The 16374-nt window shown below is 43.7% G+C and overlaps 1 protein-coding gene and 1 long non-coding RNA gene across 8 annotated transcripts in view; one reads left to right on the top strand and one right to left on the bottom strand.

The window, feature by feature from the left end:
* Positions 1-3678, top strand: part of MON1A (MON1 vesicular trafficking associated A) — a 71973-nt gene extending 68295 nt beyond the window's left edge. For 5 of the 6 annotated variants that reach the window (XM_085850780.1, XM_085850784.1, XM_085850782.1 and 2 more), the window contains one exon: positions 418-3678. In XM_085850780.1, the coding sequence (XP_085706906.1) occupies positions 418-558 (141 nt within the window). In that variant the 3' untranslated portion in view covers positions 559-3678. The remainder of the gene's footprint in view (positions 1-417) is intronic. The other variant, XR_015050473.1, reaches the window with a different exon arrangement.
* A 63-nt stretch (positions 3679-3741) lies between these two features.
* On the bottom strand, positions 3742-16044 carry LOC147013667 (uncharacterized). Of its 2 annotated transcripts, XR_015050475.1 has the most exons (4): positions 12826-16044; positions 12611-12732; positions 4303-4749; positions 3742-3877 (listed from the first exon to the last, which is right to left on the bottom strand). It is a non-coding gene; the product is annotated as an uncharacterized LOC147013667 (long non-coding RNA). The 2 variants fall into 2 exon arrangements; XR_015050474.1 differs by having other exon boundaries at positions 3833-4749.
* Between the last annotated feature and the right edge of the window lie 330 nt (positions 16045-16374).

Genomic DNA, 16374 nt, shown 5'->3' with positions numbered 1-16374 from the left:
AATACGTATTTTGATAACACCAAACAATTGGATGGGTTTGATTGAAATTTCAGCTCCAGCTTGCATTTGTTTTGCCATCGATGTACGGGTAATTTCGGTTCACGTCATGTGGATTGGTTCAGGCCTTTTTCCTAACAAAGAAGAATCCCAGATGTTGAAAACAAAGTTTCTTGAACAATTGGTGGGCGTGTTCAGTGCAGAAGCATCTCCAGTGGATGATTGGCTTCAGGCGTGTTTCCTTTTGTGGAAGTTTTTTTCATGAGCAATTGACATTTTTGAGCAATATTTATCAGGTATTCCCCACTTTTTATGGCATCTCATAAATGAATGTTTATCATGATGATTAATGAAATTTCTAACTTTTGGATTGTTCTTTCAAGACCATTGAGTTTGTCGTTTGTTTTCTCTCTTTGTCAGGTTACTGCTGGATTTGAACTGTACACTTGTTTCAGTCCACTGGTGACCAAGGCTGCTGCAATCCATGCCATTACTAAACTGTTGCGCTGGATAAAGAAGGAAGAGGAAAGACTATTTATCATGAACCCTCTTACCTTTTGAACAGGTGAAGCGAGAACTTTCCACTCTGGGTTAGTCCGCAATTTGCAATCATGAGCTCATTCTTACGACTTTATTGTGTGTATGGTAAAAATGTGTCGGAAACTGGAGTGATCTATCTGAGTAGTGTTTCATGGGGGCTGGGATATGTGTGGGGGGTTTTTCTTGACATTTTCACTCGAAAGTAGAATATGCAACATCAAGGTGACGCGATTGTCTTTGAGAATGTCTTTCAGACATTTGTATTGACGGCTTGTTAATTTTTATTCTTTTTGAATTGTTTGGAGGCCCCAAATAATATTTTGATGTGGATTTTTGATTTTTTGGGGGGGATTTTTTTTTTAAGTATTTTGCTAAATATTGATGCTGGTATTAAAATAATTAATTAACCTGTTTTCACAACACGTGTTGCACATTTATTTATTCTTGAAAGGCGTAAAGATGTGCAATTATTTACTTCTTCTTCTTCTTCTTCTTCGTCTTCTCTCAAAGCTGTGCTTCGAAGGAATGTTTGACTTTCAATGAATGCCTTTAATCTCGGCAGGGATCGATGTGTGTTAAAAAAACGTCGTTTCTCTCCCATTAATGAGCATTTGTTATAAAGCTTGACGATGTATTTGAATTGAAGCCTTCCGTTGTGTGACTTGGAAGAGAACAAAGGTTAGTATTGCACTCTTCTCATGATTGTAAAGTAGTTAGTGAAAATTTTAATTGTGCTCATGATATGCTGGGATCATGGTTTTACGTAACGATTGCAATTTCTCTCTTTGTACGACAATGTTCGATTTTTGTGTGAAATTGTTTCCACATTTGCTTTCTCTTCTTTTAATGTGTGATTTGGAAGCGGTTTGTTTGTTTGTTTGTTTGTTTTCTCCTTTTCTTTTTGCCTTTTTCTTTAAAGGCTTTTAATGTTTGAACAAAATTACGGTGCTTGGTAATTTTTCTCTTTTGGGGGCTTTGTGGGGGAGGGGATGGGTGGGGGGGGTTTGCATCTCACCAAAATGATTGCTTTGGTTTCAACTGTAAATAGTATTTAATTTTGTGTGGATAAAATTGTGGAGAAAAACGGATTGAGTGTTGTCTGAGCAGCATTGTTTGAGCTCCACCTTTCTGCCATGATCTGAAATGCATATTTATCAGAGTACACATCATTACATGCGTTGCCTGCTGAATTACTTCACCAGGGGGGTGATACAGCCTGCCATCCTTCCGAGGTCGGCAAAATGAGTACCAGATTGCTGGGATGACCGAGTCATTCGAGTATCCTGCGTCGGAGTGGCGACCCGTCCAGGATTGTGCCCAATAGCCAAGGAAACTGCTTCGGCAGCACCGACGCTCTGTACAGAGTATGGTCCCGATGGATGGACATCATTACATGCATGGGCTTGGTGCTTGGACTATGTGTAGGCCTCAGTTACCCAAAATGGTGCTGTCACAAAAGGTGTGTTTTCGCTTCAAAACAGGCTTTCTGTATTATTGTAATGTGTGATTTGGAAACAAATTTGCTTATGGGCCTGAGCAAGTTTCAACGGTACCTCTTGTACAAACCCTGTATGTTGGTAACGTTGTACATTGAGTTAAACCATATTATTTTTCATGGAGGACTGTTTTAGTGCCAAGCAATATGAGGTTATATAACCAGTATTTTAAAGGGAATTATTTGGTTTAGTATTGCGATGCCATGGCAGTGCATTGATGGGGAGATGTACTGACTGTTTCCCAATGTAGCACATTATATGCATTGATTGGACAGGCTGCGTGAGCAACATGTCAGGTATCACACCTGTTGATCAAATCTGTAACTTTGTTACCAATGCCACCGGGAGTGGACGGAGGTTGTGTTTTCACCCATCTGTTTGTCTGTTTGTCCGCAGGATATCTAAAAAATTGCGCAGATTCAGCCAAAATTTGATGGAGAGGTTCGGTGTGTCACATGGATGAATTGATGAGATTTTGATGAAGATCGGGAACTCGGAATTTAAATTTTTTTCAAGTGATTCTTCACCATTTGTCACCATTGGATAAAGGAAGCCAACAACAATATATACCATACTGTATCACACGATATCTCAAAACGTTGTGGACGAGTTACAACAAAACTTGGTGGATGAGTTGATTCGGTGATGAGAACAAGCTGATTAGATTTTGGTTCAGGTCCAGATGCAGATCCGGCCTATCAGTGGGATACAAAACGTAAACTGTTCAGCCTGATGGAGGTGTGTGCTCTCCTGAGTACTGTTCTGGGTTATACATATTTATTTTTGGAAACATTATTTTTCATCACTTTTATTAACTTCCTTCTGAAGATTATAGATGTTGTTTGTTAATAAATCGTATTGGACTTGGATTAAATTCGGAATTCAGCTCGCTGGTTCCATCAGTGCTGAGGTATGGCTATGCCACTGATGCAGTGCCCTCCATTGATGAATGCAGTAATTTAATTTTGTTCGGTTGATGGGGACAACCTGCTTCCTCTTCATGAAAGACACTTAGGGATTCTTTATGTCCACCGACTCTTCCGAGCAGATGGGACACCCAGCTTGATGTCTCAACCTGCATGTGAAAGACCAGGGTGACAGTTTATAGCTGGGTCGAGATTCCAACCCAGACTAGGTAGTGGAAAGAGGGGCAAATGTGCACACATGTCCAGACTATCTTGCCAACCCATAGATGTCGGTGAAATGAATCTCAGAGTGATTATACCTTTTTATGTACACAGGAGGCTATTTGCCCCATCATGCTTGTGTTCAACATCACATTAATTCAATCTGTTAGTTCATTTATTTAATTTGATGAGGGAAATGTTGGAAGGGGTAGAGGAACATTGGAGAGAGGTGGGACAGACACAGACATCAGGGCTTTTATTTTATATCTATAACTAGTACGAGTGTCCGTCCCCATTGATGGGAAAAGTTTAAGTTAATCTATCAATTTAAATAATATATCGTGGACTTTAAAAAGGTCAGTTGGGTTGCACTCTTGGTTTCACTAAGAACCAAAGCTTTAAGCTACTTTTATCACCCACCGCAAAACGGTGGTACAACAAAGGGTGGCGGAGGTTGGATTTGTCTAAAAAGAGGGCAAAATATCCTGGTTGCAAAATAAAAATTGGCATCAACATCACTCATGTCTGTTCTCACATCATTTCAAAAGTGAATGCTTACAAACACACAAACAGACACTGCGGTTCACAAAACAGACTCCATGGTTCAACAGATGAACACATGGACAGACACCATGGTTCAAAATGTATAATGGATGATTTCCAAGGAACTTCTTTTCTTTTTATCAACACAGATGGAAGCAATCCAGCCCATCATGCCTGCGTGAACACCACACCAACCCAAGATCATTTTAATTAATGAAAGAGAACAATTTGTTTTGTTTTGTTTTTGTATTTTTGGGGGGGGTTGTAATTTTATTTTTATTTTTTACTTTTTTCTTCCCCTTGGAGAGGGGGCATGGCCTTGGTTAAAAACACACATCAACCACACAACCCCCTTTAACAAGACCCCCACCAACAGCACTCCGTACACAATCGCCCATCAATACTCTCCCTAAAAGTCTCATCAACATCCCCATACCCCTCTATCTCCATAACCTCCAGGTACCGATCTAATTATAATTTAAACTTATCCACTTTTTCTGCTGCTACTACTGTGTCCTTGTTTGTTGATGAGGTTACTCAGTGGGTTCCAGAGCCAGACAAAGTAAGGGGGGGGGGAATCATAAAGATGCAAACAGTACCTTGTCCCCTGATGAATCCCTCCAACTTAAGTTGGAGCATGATGGAGTAGATGGATCTGAAGGAGTGGACAGGCGACTGAGGTTCATGGTAAATCGTTGATAGCATTCTCTGTGATATCCGTGACACTCAGTAAGGGAATCTGGTATTAGGTCACAGGTACTCGTCATATGTTGGACTGATCCATGTGGTTGCGTCAGTCTCTTGTCTCGGATCTCCTTCAACCTTGCTAGTCGGGCTGTGGAATCCTTGGTTGTGGATAATAGCACCATAGGGCCATATTGTAACCTAGGGATGTGCACAATGCATTTGGGCTCCAATCGGGACTTCAAGCCTCCATGACTATCATCTTTCCGACGCTTGGGAGGTGGGTCTTCTCGCTCCTGGCCGCCTTCTGCTGCTTGCTGGTCAGACATCAGTTGACTATGTTTTGCACAGCTAGTACGAACCTGAAAATAGAAGGAAACAAGACTTGAAACTTCATATTTTCATTCGGTGTTAATTATTGCAATGTTGTATCACATTCTTAAATATTTCTGATTTGGACTGGAATATATAACTTAATTACCTTACTTAATTAACTTAATTACCATTAATTAAAAGTTATCAGTTATCAGTAAAATGAGAAAGAAAATACATCTTAACAAACATGTTATCTTCAGTTGAACATTCAACATGAATGTTTTGGAAATAAATCTTAATATGGAAAGAAATATCGACTGTGACAACTCGCTTTCCGTTCAGGATACGGCCCATTCCAACACCGACACCATTCCTGTATGGCTCATATTTCAAGAAATATAAGGTAATTAAAACCGTTTCTCACTATCATTAAATAGTCTGTACCTGTAATAAAATTCATATAATATCAAATACAGGTATATTCATTGAGGAATACGGAGTGATGATTTTGTGTTTATTCGAAATATAGGGAATATATATTCAAATGTATACAATTTCATTTAGATTTAATGTACAACACTGTTAGATATATACAGATGATCAGAATGCAATTATCTTCAATTTTATGCATCATACATGTATATTTGATATGTATCGATAAAAGTATAATATTAGGATACCCCTATTCGAAAGGTCAAAACAGGAACTGCATCCCAAAATTTTCAATGTTAACATTCATATTCCTGTTCAGTATATCCAGGGGATTCAGAAAAACATAGGTTTGCTGGGAGGAGGGGGGGTGCACGGTGGCCATATCTGGCCCATGGCCTATATTGTTTAAAAGGCAGGGAAAATTCGCCCGTTTTGTTTGTACAAATCTTATCCACTGCCGGCGAATGTTTGATTCCTTCGGGAATCGGTGGGAGCGATTACTCGTTTTCCAGCCATTTTCGCAAAACATGATGACGCACGTACGAAGCATGATGTACAAATATCCAAATAACTTTGTTCTACAATAATTCAAAATAAAAAAGGATAATATAAACAGTTGCAAGCTCAAAAAAAAGTGAAAGAACGGCCCACTCAACTTCTTCACTTCTTCAATGAAAGAGTGAGCGTCCACTTTGTTTTGGAGAACGTGACGTCACCATCCATATAAAGCACGCGGCTGTTTTTTTTCAACAGCCTCGAGAAATAACAACTTCGGAGTTAAATTTCATTAATTTTCCCAATAGTTAGGCAACCACGATAGTTTGCGTCAAACTATTTAATACACATATCATCATATTGATACATTTTCAGAACATGTTTGGTGACCCGCAACCTGCTCTTTAAAGTTTTCATGTTGTCAAGAAACGTAGAAACCACCCAATGATCAAACATTGCGTCCATCGATGCTTGATTTGACATTTCTAACAGATATGACAGAAAATTTGAACACCTTGAACTGTGTAAGGATTGCAAGGAAAACGGAAGACAATTGCCGACATGAAGAGTACAGTGAAGGCTTTCAAGTCGAAACCTAACTTTCTGATACAAGTCCAGAAAAAGAAAATGCAACATTTTCCTTCTGTGCTCCAAACACGAGCAGAAAATAAAGTTGCTGTTGGAATTGTGGACATTGACAAGTCCAGTGATTTCCTGACCAGGCTTGGCCAAGAGTTCAATGACAGATTTAATGATTTTGAGGAGATTGAGCCCTTGGTGATATTCACTTCAAACCCCTTCATGGAAGTTGATGTTGGTGACATTTCTGAACAAATCAGTGTGCTGTTTATCTTCATTGTGTCCCTTTGGAAATGGAGATTATCGGCCTTCAAAATGACATTCAGTTGAAATCAAGGCAATCTGCCGCAAATTTCTGAAGTCTCGTGGATACTGAAAAGTACAGTAACATCCGCGACGCATCAATGAAAGTGGCTTCCCTATTTGGCTCCACCAATCTTTGCGAATCAGCATTTTCCGTCGTGAACTGCATCAAATCTAAATTTCGAACCCGTCTGACAGACGAGCATCTGAAGGATTCCATCACGGTTGCCCTGTCAGGATACACACTGGATTACACAGTACTGGTTGACACCATGTCGTGCCAAGTTTCACACAAGTCAAGGTAAAGATCAATTTTCCTTCACTTTAAACATGTATTTTTGTAATTTAACTGTAATCACTAAATTTGTACCCTTGTCAGTTCATACACTGATGAACCAAAACATTATGACCACCTGCCTAATATGCTGTTGGTCTTTCGTGTGCCACCAAAACAGTGCCAACCTGCCGAGGCATGGACTCTACAAGACCCCTGAAGGTGTCCTGTGGTATCTGGCACCAAAACATTAGCAGCAGATCCTTCAAGTCCTGTAAGTTGCGAGGTGGAGCCACCATGGATTGAACTTGTTGGTCCAGCACATCCTGCAGATGCTCAATCAGATTGAGATCTGGAGAATTTGGAGGCCAGGGCAACACCGTGAACACTTCATCATGTTCCTCAAACCATTCCCGAACAATGCGTGCAGTGTGGCGGGGCGCATTATCCTGCTGAATGAGGCCACTGCCATCAGGGAATACCATTGCCATGAAGGGGTGTACCTGGTCTGCAACGATGTTTAGGTAGGTGACATGTCAAATTGACATCCACATGAATGGCCGGACCCAGGGTTTCCCAGCAGAACATTGCCCAGAGCATCACGCTCCCTCCACCGGCTTGTCTTCCTACAGTGCATCCTGGTGCCATCACTTCCCCAGGTAAACAGGCGCAGACGTACACGGCCATCCACGTGATCTAAAAGAAAACGGGACTCATCGGACCAGGTGACCTTCTTCCATTGCTCCAAAGTCTAGTTCCGATGCTCGCTTGCCCATTGTGGGTGCTTTCGATGGTGGACGGGTCATCATGGGCACTCTGACTGGTCTGCAGCTACGCAGCCCCATACGCAGCAGGGTGCGATGCACTGTGCATTGGAACACATTCCTCCCGTAACCACCATTAAAATTTCCTGTGACTTGTGCCACAGTAGACCTTCTGTCGGTTCGGATCAGACGGGATTGCCTTCATTGCCCTCGCACATCGACGAGCCTTGGGCGCCGAACACCCTGTCGCCGGTTTGTGGTTTGTTCCTCCTCGGACCACTGTCGGTAGGTACTCACCACTGCTGACCGGGAGCACCCCACAAGCCTTGCCGTTTCAGAGATGCTCTGACACAGTCGTCTGGCCATAACAATTTAGCTCTTGTCAAAGTCGCTCAGGTCTTTACTCCTGCCCATTTCTACTGCATCCAATACATCAACTTCAAGAACTGACTATTCACTTGCTGCCTAATATTGTTACGAATCTGGAAACCATTCGCATTCACACATACAGTTGACCCAAAGTTTAGTTGTTTCGTTAAGTATATGTGGATAGTTAGAATCCATCCCTCATGTCTAATGGGAATTTCATGTGTGCGCTGCGAGTTTCTTTCTCGCTAGTTTTCTACAACAATCCCCCCTCGTCCAATCGGGGGTGAGATCACGTCAGAGCCGACCTCTCCTCAGCCAGATGGAATTTTCGCCTCGTCCAATGAGGGGAGGCCACCGATTGCCTGACGCCCCCCGACCAATCCGGAGGCAAGTTATCTTGGAGCGGATCCCTCCACCCGCCCGGGGGGGGGGGATAAGGAGGGTGGCGAGCTGTCTCAGCAGCGGTCTTTTTCAGGGTTCCTTGGTGGTCGGTGGTCGTGTGGGTGCTCATGGTGGTGGTGGTCATGGTGGAGGTGTTTCATGGTGCTCGTGTCGTTGATCATCGTTCGTGGCAGCTAGGATCGTGGGCTTGTTGGATTCTGGGTCGTGGGTTCGAGTCCCACCGTGGTGGGTTGTGTTGGAGCGCTCGAGCTGGGGGTGCCCGTCCATGGACTCCGAGCTCCACAAGTGCGAGGCGGCCAGGTACCCGGCCAGACTCTGACCCTCAGCTCGCCTTCCATCCTGAGCTGAAGGGCCAAATAAAGACCCACGAGGTCCATTTCTTTTTGGGTGTGTGTGTCTGTCTGTGGCCAGTATGGTAAGTAGAAATCGTTTTATTGCCATTGTACATTTGCCTGCTTCTATATTCGTGACTAAGTCTGCTCTGTATTTCCCTCCCTTTTACCTTGTAAATAAATAACTGTTAAATGTTCCAGTTCGTTGTCTGTGTTTTCTTCCATTGACCCAGTATGGTTCGGGCTTGAGAATTAGGGAGGCCAATTGTGCCGTAAATTGTTCTTTGGGCCGGCATGGCTTTGATAATTTCCACTCGGTTATGCCGGATCCGAGTCTGTAACAGCGACTCAGTTCGGACAAAGCCAGCCGAGGGTGTGGCTTCCCCGGTAGCTAAACCACGCAGCTAATTAGGTAAATTGGAATCGGACAAAAAGACCCTAACCGCATGGTCGAAATATTGGCGTCCACGTTCCATTAAGCGACCTGTCTACTTCGGAGTTATCCGGAGTGACGACCTTCAATTCCGGGTGTTTGGGTGGAGACTGCCAAACTGCTCCATCTCGCGGTCGTTCCTTGCCCCTGAACCCTGGCAACTACAACAATATATCCTACCCCTTGACGGGTGCCATTGCAACAAGATAATCAATGTTATTCACTTCACCTGTCAGTGGTCATAATGTTTTGGCTCATCGGTGTATGTTTTTAAAATTTATGTTGTTGTAGCTCTTGAAATATTTCATTAATCAAAAGTAGATTACATTGAAAAAATGATTGGTGACCCCTGCCCAAACCTATATTCTTGGCATACAGTTTTCTGTGCCTCATATTTACTTGAGGTTCCACCAGGATACTCCTGCTTGTCCTGATACTTTCCTACCTGTACACACAATCTTGGTTTGATCCAATCCAGATGCAATAGTATGTTCATTTTAAACTAGCAGGAGTTGCTGGGCAATGCCAGGTCCCTCCTTCCACTCTCTCCTACCATCCCTTCCCCTCCCTCATCCCACCTGCCCCCCACCTTCTTCCAGCCCATCCTTCCCCTCCCTTCAGACACCCACTCCCACCCCCACCCCTTGATTAGTGGAGGTTGGGTTTGGGGATTCCCACTCCACAGCTAACTTGTAATACCCTCTGCCACCACCACCACCACCACCACCAGGTGGCCTGACACGATACACATTTACATGGAGAATTTTTGTTGACCTTCCCTCCTAAACCTCCGTGACTGCAGATGAAACCAAGTTGCCCATGTTCACCAAGAGGTCGAACTTAGTCCATGTGCCAAGTTTGGTGGCAATTGGCCCAGTAGTTTTGGCATGATTGGTGTTGCACACAGACAGACAAACACACACGCAGACAGAAAATTACATTTATTAGATAGCAACTGTACAGATAAACTCCAGTGACTGCAAGAGGTGTAGTGTTATAAGTTAGCTGAAACCTATCGACTTTGGTAGACAACTCATCCATGTCCACTGCCATCTTTTTCATGGACTATTTAGAAGTTTGTCCCAAGCGTTTTACTATACGTTACTGGCTGGATGTACTGGAGCCGAGGTGCAGTGATTGATACCATTATGATGGCAAAATGTTCTGAATTCAGCAGACGTAAAACAAGTGCCATCGTCTGATTCCAAATGTCCAACGAACCCATGAACTTTGAACACATCCATATGATGCACTTAATTGTGTTGCCTTTGTCGATACTGAATTTGAGGCCATAATCCTAATCTCTACAAATTTAGAGAAAGCATCCGCTGAGACAAAAAAAGATTGTTCCCATAAATGGACCCGAGTAATCCACATGCAGTCTCTGCCAAGGTTTGCCAAGCAATTCCCAGGGAAGTAACATGGCAATCGGAGGATTCTTTGCATTCATTTGATGCACATTACACAGATGCACAACACTCTCGATGTCCTTACACAAATTCAGCTACCAGGAATAACTACGAGTTAACCATTTCATGCATACCACTCCAGGATGAGTCTCGTAATTCCTCCAACAACTGAGCCCGACCTGGTTTGGGTACAATCACCCTATTTCCCCACATAATACAATCCTCGTTCATATCAATCCTTAGTTCTGTTCTCCTATGGAAAAACGGTAACTTTTCAGATGGTGATTTCTCTGGCCATCCCATCTGTACATAACGATACACCTGACACAACAAGGGATCCTTTCTACTCCAGTCTCATATTTGGATTCTGAACCATCAGCCATGTGTTGAACTATGAAGTTAAGCTGTTCATCAGATGCTAGCAGTACTCCTCTGATCATCTTCTGGAGGGCTGCACACCATGTCCTGAATTTCTCAGGCTTATGGTCAAACAGAGAAATCCTACTTAAAACTAAGTCTCGGCAAGACATAGTTTACACAGTCCTGCATGGCAGGCATCACTGTTGGCATGATTGATGGCTTCATGTCTCAACCCAATAGTGAACTGCTAGACACTGGTAGTGTTGTTGTGGGATGTGTGGTGTGTTTACTCGCAGGATATGCGGCTACAGCATGGGTGTACATTGGATTTGGTGAGAAATAACCCGATTGGTTGTTGTGTGTAATCCCACTGAATGGAAAAGGATGGTCAGTATACACGGTGGGATACCAAGCGGCTGTAACCGGAGCAGAGTTTGTGACCTATGAGCACGAGCTCATAACGGAGCACATTAACACAGTGGAGGTCGATGTCCAACCGTGACCCATAGCATTGGAGGATGACGACATGAAGGGTGTGGGTGAGGCATTATTTGGTGTCTGGTGAGTTGCATACAAGAGACCAGGAGTTGGCATCATGTTATACTGAGCAGACAGAATTTGCCTATCGGATGTTGATAAGTTCTCCATGGATGCTGGTGCTGCAGCGTTGATGGCTGGTGAAAGGGGGTCTGCCTGAAATGACACTGGTTCGAGCGACGTAGCTGGGTCAGCATGTACCCATGTATCCAGTGAAATACCTTCAATATCATCTTCAGATAGAATGGATGGCGGTGGAGATGTGGCACTCCCACCTTCTCTGCAAGTGTCGGTAATCCAGCTGCCAAAATAGTCAAATTCTCCCCAACTCAGAGCGTCCGTCAGACATCGCCTCCAAATGGGCCCGGGTCACAGCAGCTTCTTCCTCCTGCTTCAGCTGTTCGCGATTTATCCGTTGCTGCATAGATTTCAGTCGTTGCTGCATCTGTTGTTGCTTGAGATCACTCTGTTGCTATGCAGCCATCAATCGTTGCTGCATCTGTTGCTCTTCGAGTAGCAAACGAGCTTTGTCCGATTTACATCCCATAGTAGCTCTGACAGAGGCCACAGCTGCTTCTGCACTGCACTTCAACATGAGCGAAGATCTGGAAGCGTTGAATGAACCCTGAGAGCTAGCCACAGACGGCGTGTGAAGTGAGCTCGACATGGCGTCTCTGGCTCCACGGAGGCGAGACGAACGTGAAATCAGGTTTTTGCTCTCGTGGAACAGCTTCAGTGTCCAAATTCGTTGAAGAAAGAATGCTTCAGGCAGTTTACCAATACTGAGAGGTTTTAATCTCTTTTCACTATATTTTAAAACACTCCAAGTGCGATGGTAAAAACCGTGATTTCTCCACACCCAACCACCGATCCGCAAAACTGGAAAGAGTCTAACCCCTGTGCCACTCCCAGCGGAAATGACGCAACACATGGGCAGAGCATAAATATACATGGGCGGAGCATAGATATGCATGAGTCAAGACATAGGTGGAGCATTAATATACATTAATATTTTACATTCAAACTTGGTTACATCACACCACGTGTGACAGCCGATGTGTGACGTACAAGGTTTACATGTTCGTGTGAATGTGCAGAATAATAAATGTAAGAAATGTAAATTATTGTAATGAATCGAACATGCAGCCATTCCAGGCAGATGCTCAACCAGAGTATTTTTTTTTTTAAGGAGGTGTGAAAGGGGGGGGGGTGCACGTACCTCAATGAAGCTAACTAACTGGCTTCAACGTGATAAGAAACAGAGAGTGCATGGAAGTGGGAGGATGTCTGGCAGAGAGTTCGGACATCATGTGGGTGTATCAGGGATGAGTATACTGAATCCTGTGGGGAGGCGGTTGCATTGAGCAGCTTGTTATCTCAGTTTGAAAAGCTTACCCGAATGAGTGTAACTTTCGTTCATTCCATAGTGCTCACAAAATGTGTTCCTCCTGAGACGAGCGAGAAAACGTCAGTGGTCTCTCTGCTGTCTTCCAACCCTCCCCAGCAATTCCAGGAGACTCGCTTTCTTCCAGTAACTTCTCCAATGGTTCAAAAGGAATGTAGACACAAGAGGAGGCCTGTTGGCCCATTTTGCCTGCATCACATCAACACCAGACCAATTTATATGAAAAAGAAAATGCAAAATGTACTTTTTGGGGGGGTTTGTCTTTGTTTTTTTGGTAGCGTTTTCTTTCCAAGGGGGGAGTGGGCGAAGGCGGTTCTTGGGTCAGAAACGCACAACATCAACCACACACCACCCCTTGAGGAGACCTCCACAGACAACACCGCACAGATGCACACAATCACCCGTCAATGCTCAACTTAACTGAAAGTCCTGCCAACATCCCTATGCCCCTCTATCTCCATAACTTCCAGGTACTGATCGAATTCTAATTTAAACTTATTTACTGTTTCTGCTGCCACTACCTTTCCAGGGAGACCATGACATGCATTAATTACGACATTAACCAATTGTCCCTGCCTTACCACCATCTTAACTTTCCTCTTCTTTAATCTTAGGCTATGGACCCTGGTCCTATCACTGTCCCCTGGTTAAACTTCCAAAATCCAGGCTGACTGCACACCTCAACTCTTCTTTTTTGTTGTTTTTCTGCACTTCTCCTGTCTATGAAACCACATTCCAGAGGTTGTTCTGTCTCAGTCTTTCCTCAAGGATTTCAAGCAAGCAGTGTACCACCGTCTCTTATCATCTTCAGTTCTGTCCCATGTTCTTTATTACCCCCATTAACCTTTCCTAACACAATCATCTTGCTCACGAGTTTCAGAGTTTCCTTCCCTCTCCCTTCCCCCTCCTCCCTCCCCTCTTTACCTGTTCATGAATTATTTGGTGTTTGTCCCCACTATCAGTTTTATCTTACTCTTCCACGGTCCTTGCTCTTGTAAACAAAAAAACGGTCCTTGCCCGTCCGCCGGCATTATTACAGGATTGAACAAAATGGGGTACGTTAAAACAACACGTTCAAATAGGATAGTAATACTGTTACGGATTTGGAAGCCTCTTGCACACAGACCGTCAGCAGTCCCAAAGTTGATATTTCGTTAAGTACATGTGTATAGTTAGAATCCATCCCCTGTGTCTAACGGAAATTTCATGTGTGCGCTGCGAGTTATTTTCTAGTTAGTTTTATACATCAATTCCCTTCACTTCTTCGCACCATCGACGCCATTGCCCACGTGCATTCAACCACGGACGTGAGCGGAGGTTTCCTCACCTCAGAGCTCTGACTCCGCCCAAGAAAGGAGGGGGTTCCCCCCTGTCCAATCACAGATGGCCAGCACATCACCCCACGAAACCCTGTCCAATCTGGGCAAAGATTACCTGAGAGGACCAATGACTTCACCCTGCGTGGGGGAGGGATAAGAATCGCCGGGCTTCTCTGAGTGCTCGCTGGAGTTGGGTTGGAATTGTCGGAGGAGAAAGGTGGCGAGCTGTCATCTGGAGGAGGAGTCGTCGTCTGGGCTTTTTGCTCTTTGCCCTTTGGTCTTTTGGTCTGCAGTCGTCGTCGTCGTCTGCGGTCTTGGTCTGTGGTCTTTTCCGAGGGTCCTCGCTTTGTTGGTGGAGTGTCTGGTTCGGGGGTTCTTTTCGGTGGTCCTGTGCTTGCTGATTCGCTCGATGCGGCTGGTCCCATCCTGGTTCGCTCGTCTCAAAGAAACCGCACGAGGCGGACAGGTATCCGGCCAGACTCTGACTCTCCAGTTCACCTATCCTTCCAGGCTGAATTGCCGAATAAAGGCCAACCGGCTGTGCGTGTGTGTGTGTGTGTGTGTGTGTGTGTGTGTGTGTGTGTGTGTGTGTGTGTGTGTGTGTGTGTGTGTGTGTGTGTGTGTGTGTGTGTGTGTGTGTGTGTGTGTGTGTGTGTGTGTGTGTGTGTGTGTGTGTCGCCAGTCTGTTAAGTAGAATTAAGTGCTTTTCGCTCACTGTACATTGCATATTATATTCGTGATTAAGTCTGCTCTGTGTCTCCCTCTCCCCATTATAAACTAGAGGGGGAGCACTCGGTGGAGTGCAAAACCTCAGCCGCCAGTACTGCTGGGTCACTTAAGTGAACCTGATATCCTATTAATTGTAGGTCAAAACGGATCAGACTCTACTGAACCACGATTGAATAAACTAAACTAGATCGACGCGCATGTAGAAATGCCCAAAAATAAATCGAAATTTTTTTTGAAAAAAAAGTTGCAAAATTAGTTGTTTTTTTTTCCTCTAACAAATTTTTTGGGGGTTGGAAATCACTTAAAACATGTAGAAATGCAAAAAAAAAAAATTCAAATATTTTTCAGATAAAATCAAAAATTTTTTTGAAAAAAAGTTGCAAATTTTTTAATTTTTTTCTCCAACAAATTTTTTTTTTTTTGGTTGGAAATCACTTAAAACGTAGAAATGGAAAAACAAAAATTCAAATATTTTTTCAAAGTGGCCGATTTATAAAGAGATCATAATACAGGCTTCCCTTGAGGGATGCGACTCGAATTGTAACTGCCACTCTGTGTATCTGCTATGCAACTGGAACTCTCCGAGGGGGTCAAACTAAACACCACCCAGGGCATCAAAGTGTGCGATAAGCTTTGCAACTAAAATGCGATATGCTTAAGAATCTCTTAACCTTCGCCGAATTTTAAAGTTCAAACTGTGGAATTTAAAATAAGCCTTTTTTGCTTTTAGCTTATCTGGAATTTAAATTCCAGATAAGGTATTGTCACCGTGTACCGTCCGTCTCCTATTTCGACTTCTCTGGCCAAGCCACCAGGCCGATCCAGACAAAATTTGGCAGCGAAGTTCCTCTTATGACTGATAACAAGAATTACAAAGCTCGTTCTGGTCACGTGACTTTAACTCGGTCAAAATAGCCGACAGTAATTTTCTTCAAAAATCTTCTCCAGATCCACCAGTCAGAATGTTTCCAAATTTGGGTTACAACATTAGGTCAGGGTAGGGATGTTAAATTGTGGAGGCGATGCCGATCACGTGACCGGAAGTGTCAAAATGGCCGACGTAGTCAATTTTTGGGAAAATCGTGTAAATTCCTTCAAAAACCTTCTCCAGGCCCCACCAGTCAGAATGCTACCAAATTTGGGTTACAGCCTTAAGGCGCTGTCACACCTTGACGTTTTAACCAGCAATGGCAATGTAAAAAAATGTATGTAAAACGTTGGCATACGCTGAAGTTTGAGGTTTTTTTTAAAGTTTTGGTCATATTCATAACGTGTTGGTCGTATGCATAACATATTAGTAATGGGCACAGAACGTTTCGTTGTGTTATAGATAACTTACACCAACGAATGCTTAGCCTGTTGTCGGCATTCACAACCTATGCTCAACGATAGTTTAACTTAGGCATAGCGCGCTGCACGTATCGCCGACGAACTCGTGGCGTTCTCTCTTAAAAAGCTGCCGCACGCCGATTTAAATCATAACCGCCTGAAAATTGGAAGTGTCAACATCGCAGTCACACCTTGACGATT

This window comes from Eptatretus burgeri, chromosome 13 (genome assembly GCF_056783735.1).
Source record: "Eptatretus burgeri isolate ZD-2024b chromosome 13, Ebu_testis_v1, whole genome shotgun sequence".
Classification (NCBI taxonomy): domain Eukaryota; kingdom Metazoa; phylum Chordata; class Myxini; order Myxiniformes; family Myxinidae; genus Eptatretus; species Eptatretus burgeri.
Note: the sequence above shows the minus strand (reverse complement) of the source record. Positions and strands in the feature narration are given on the sequence as shown.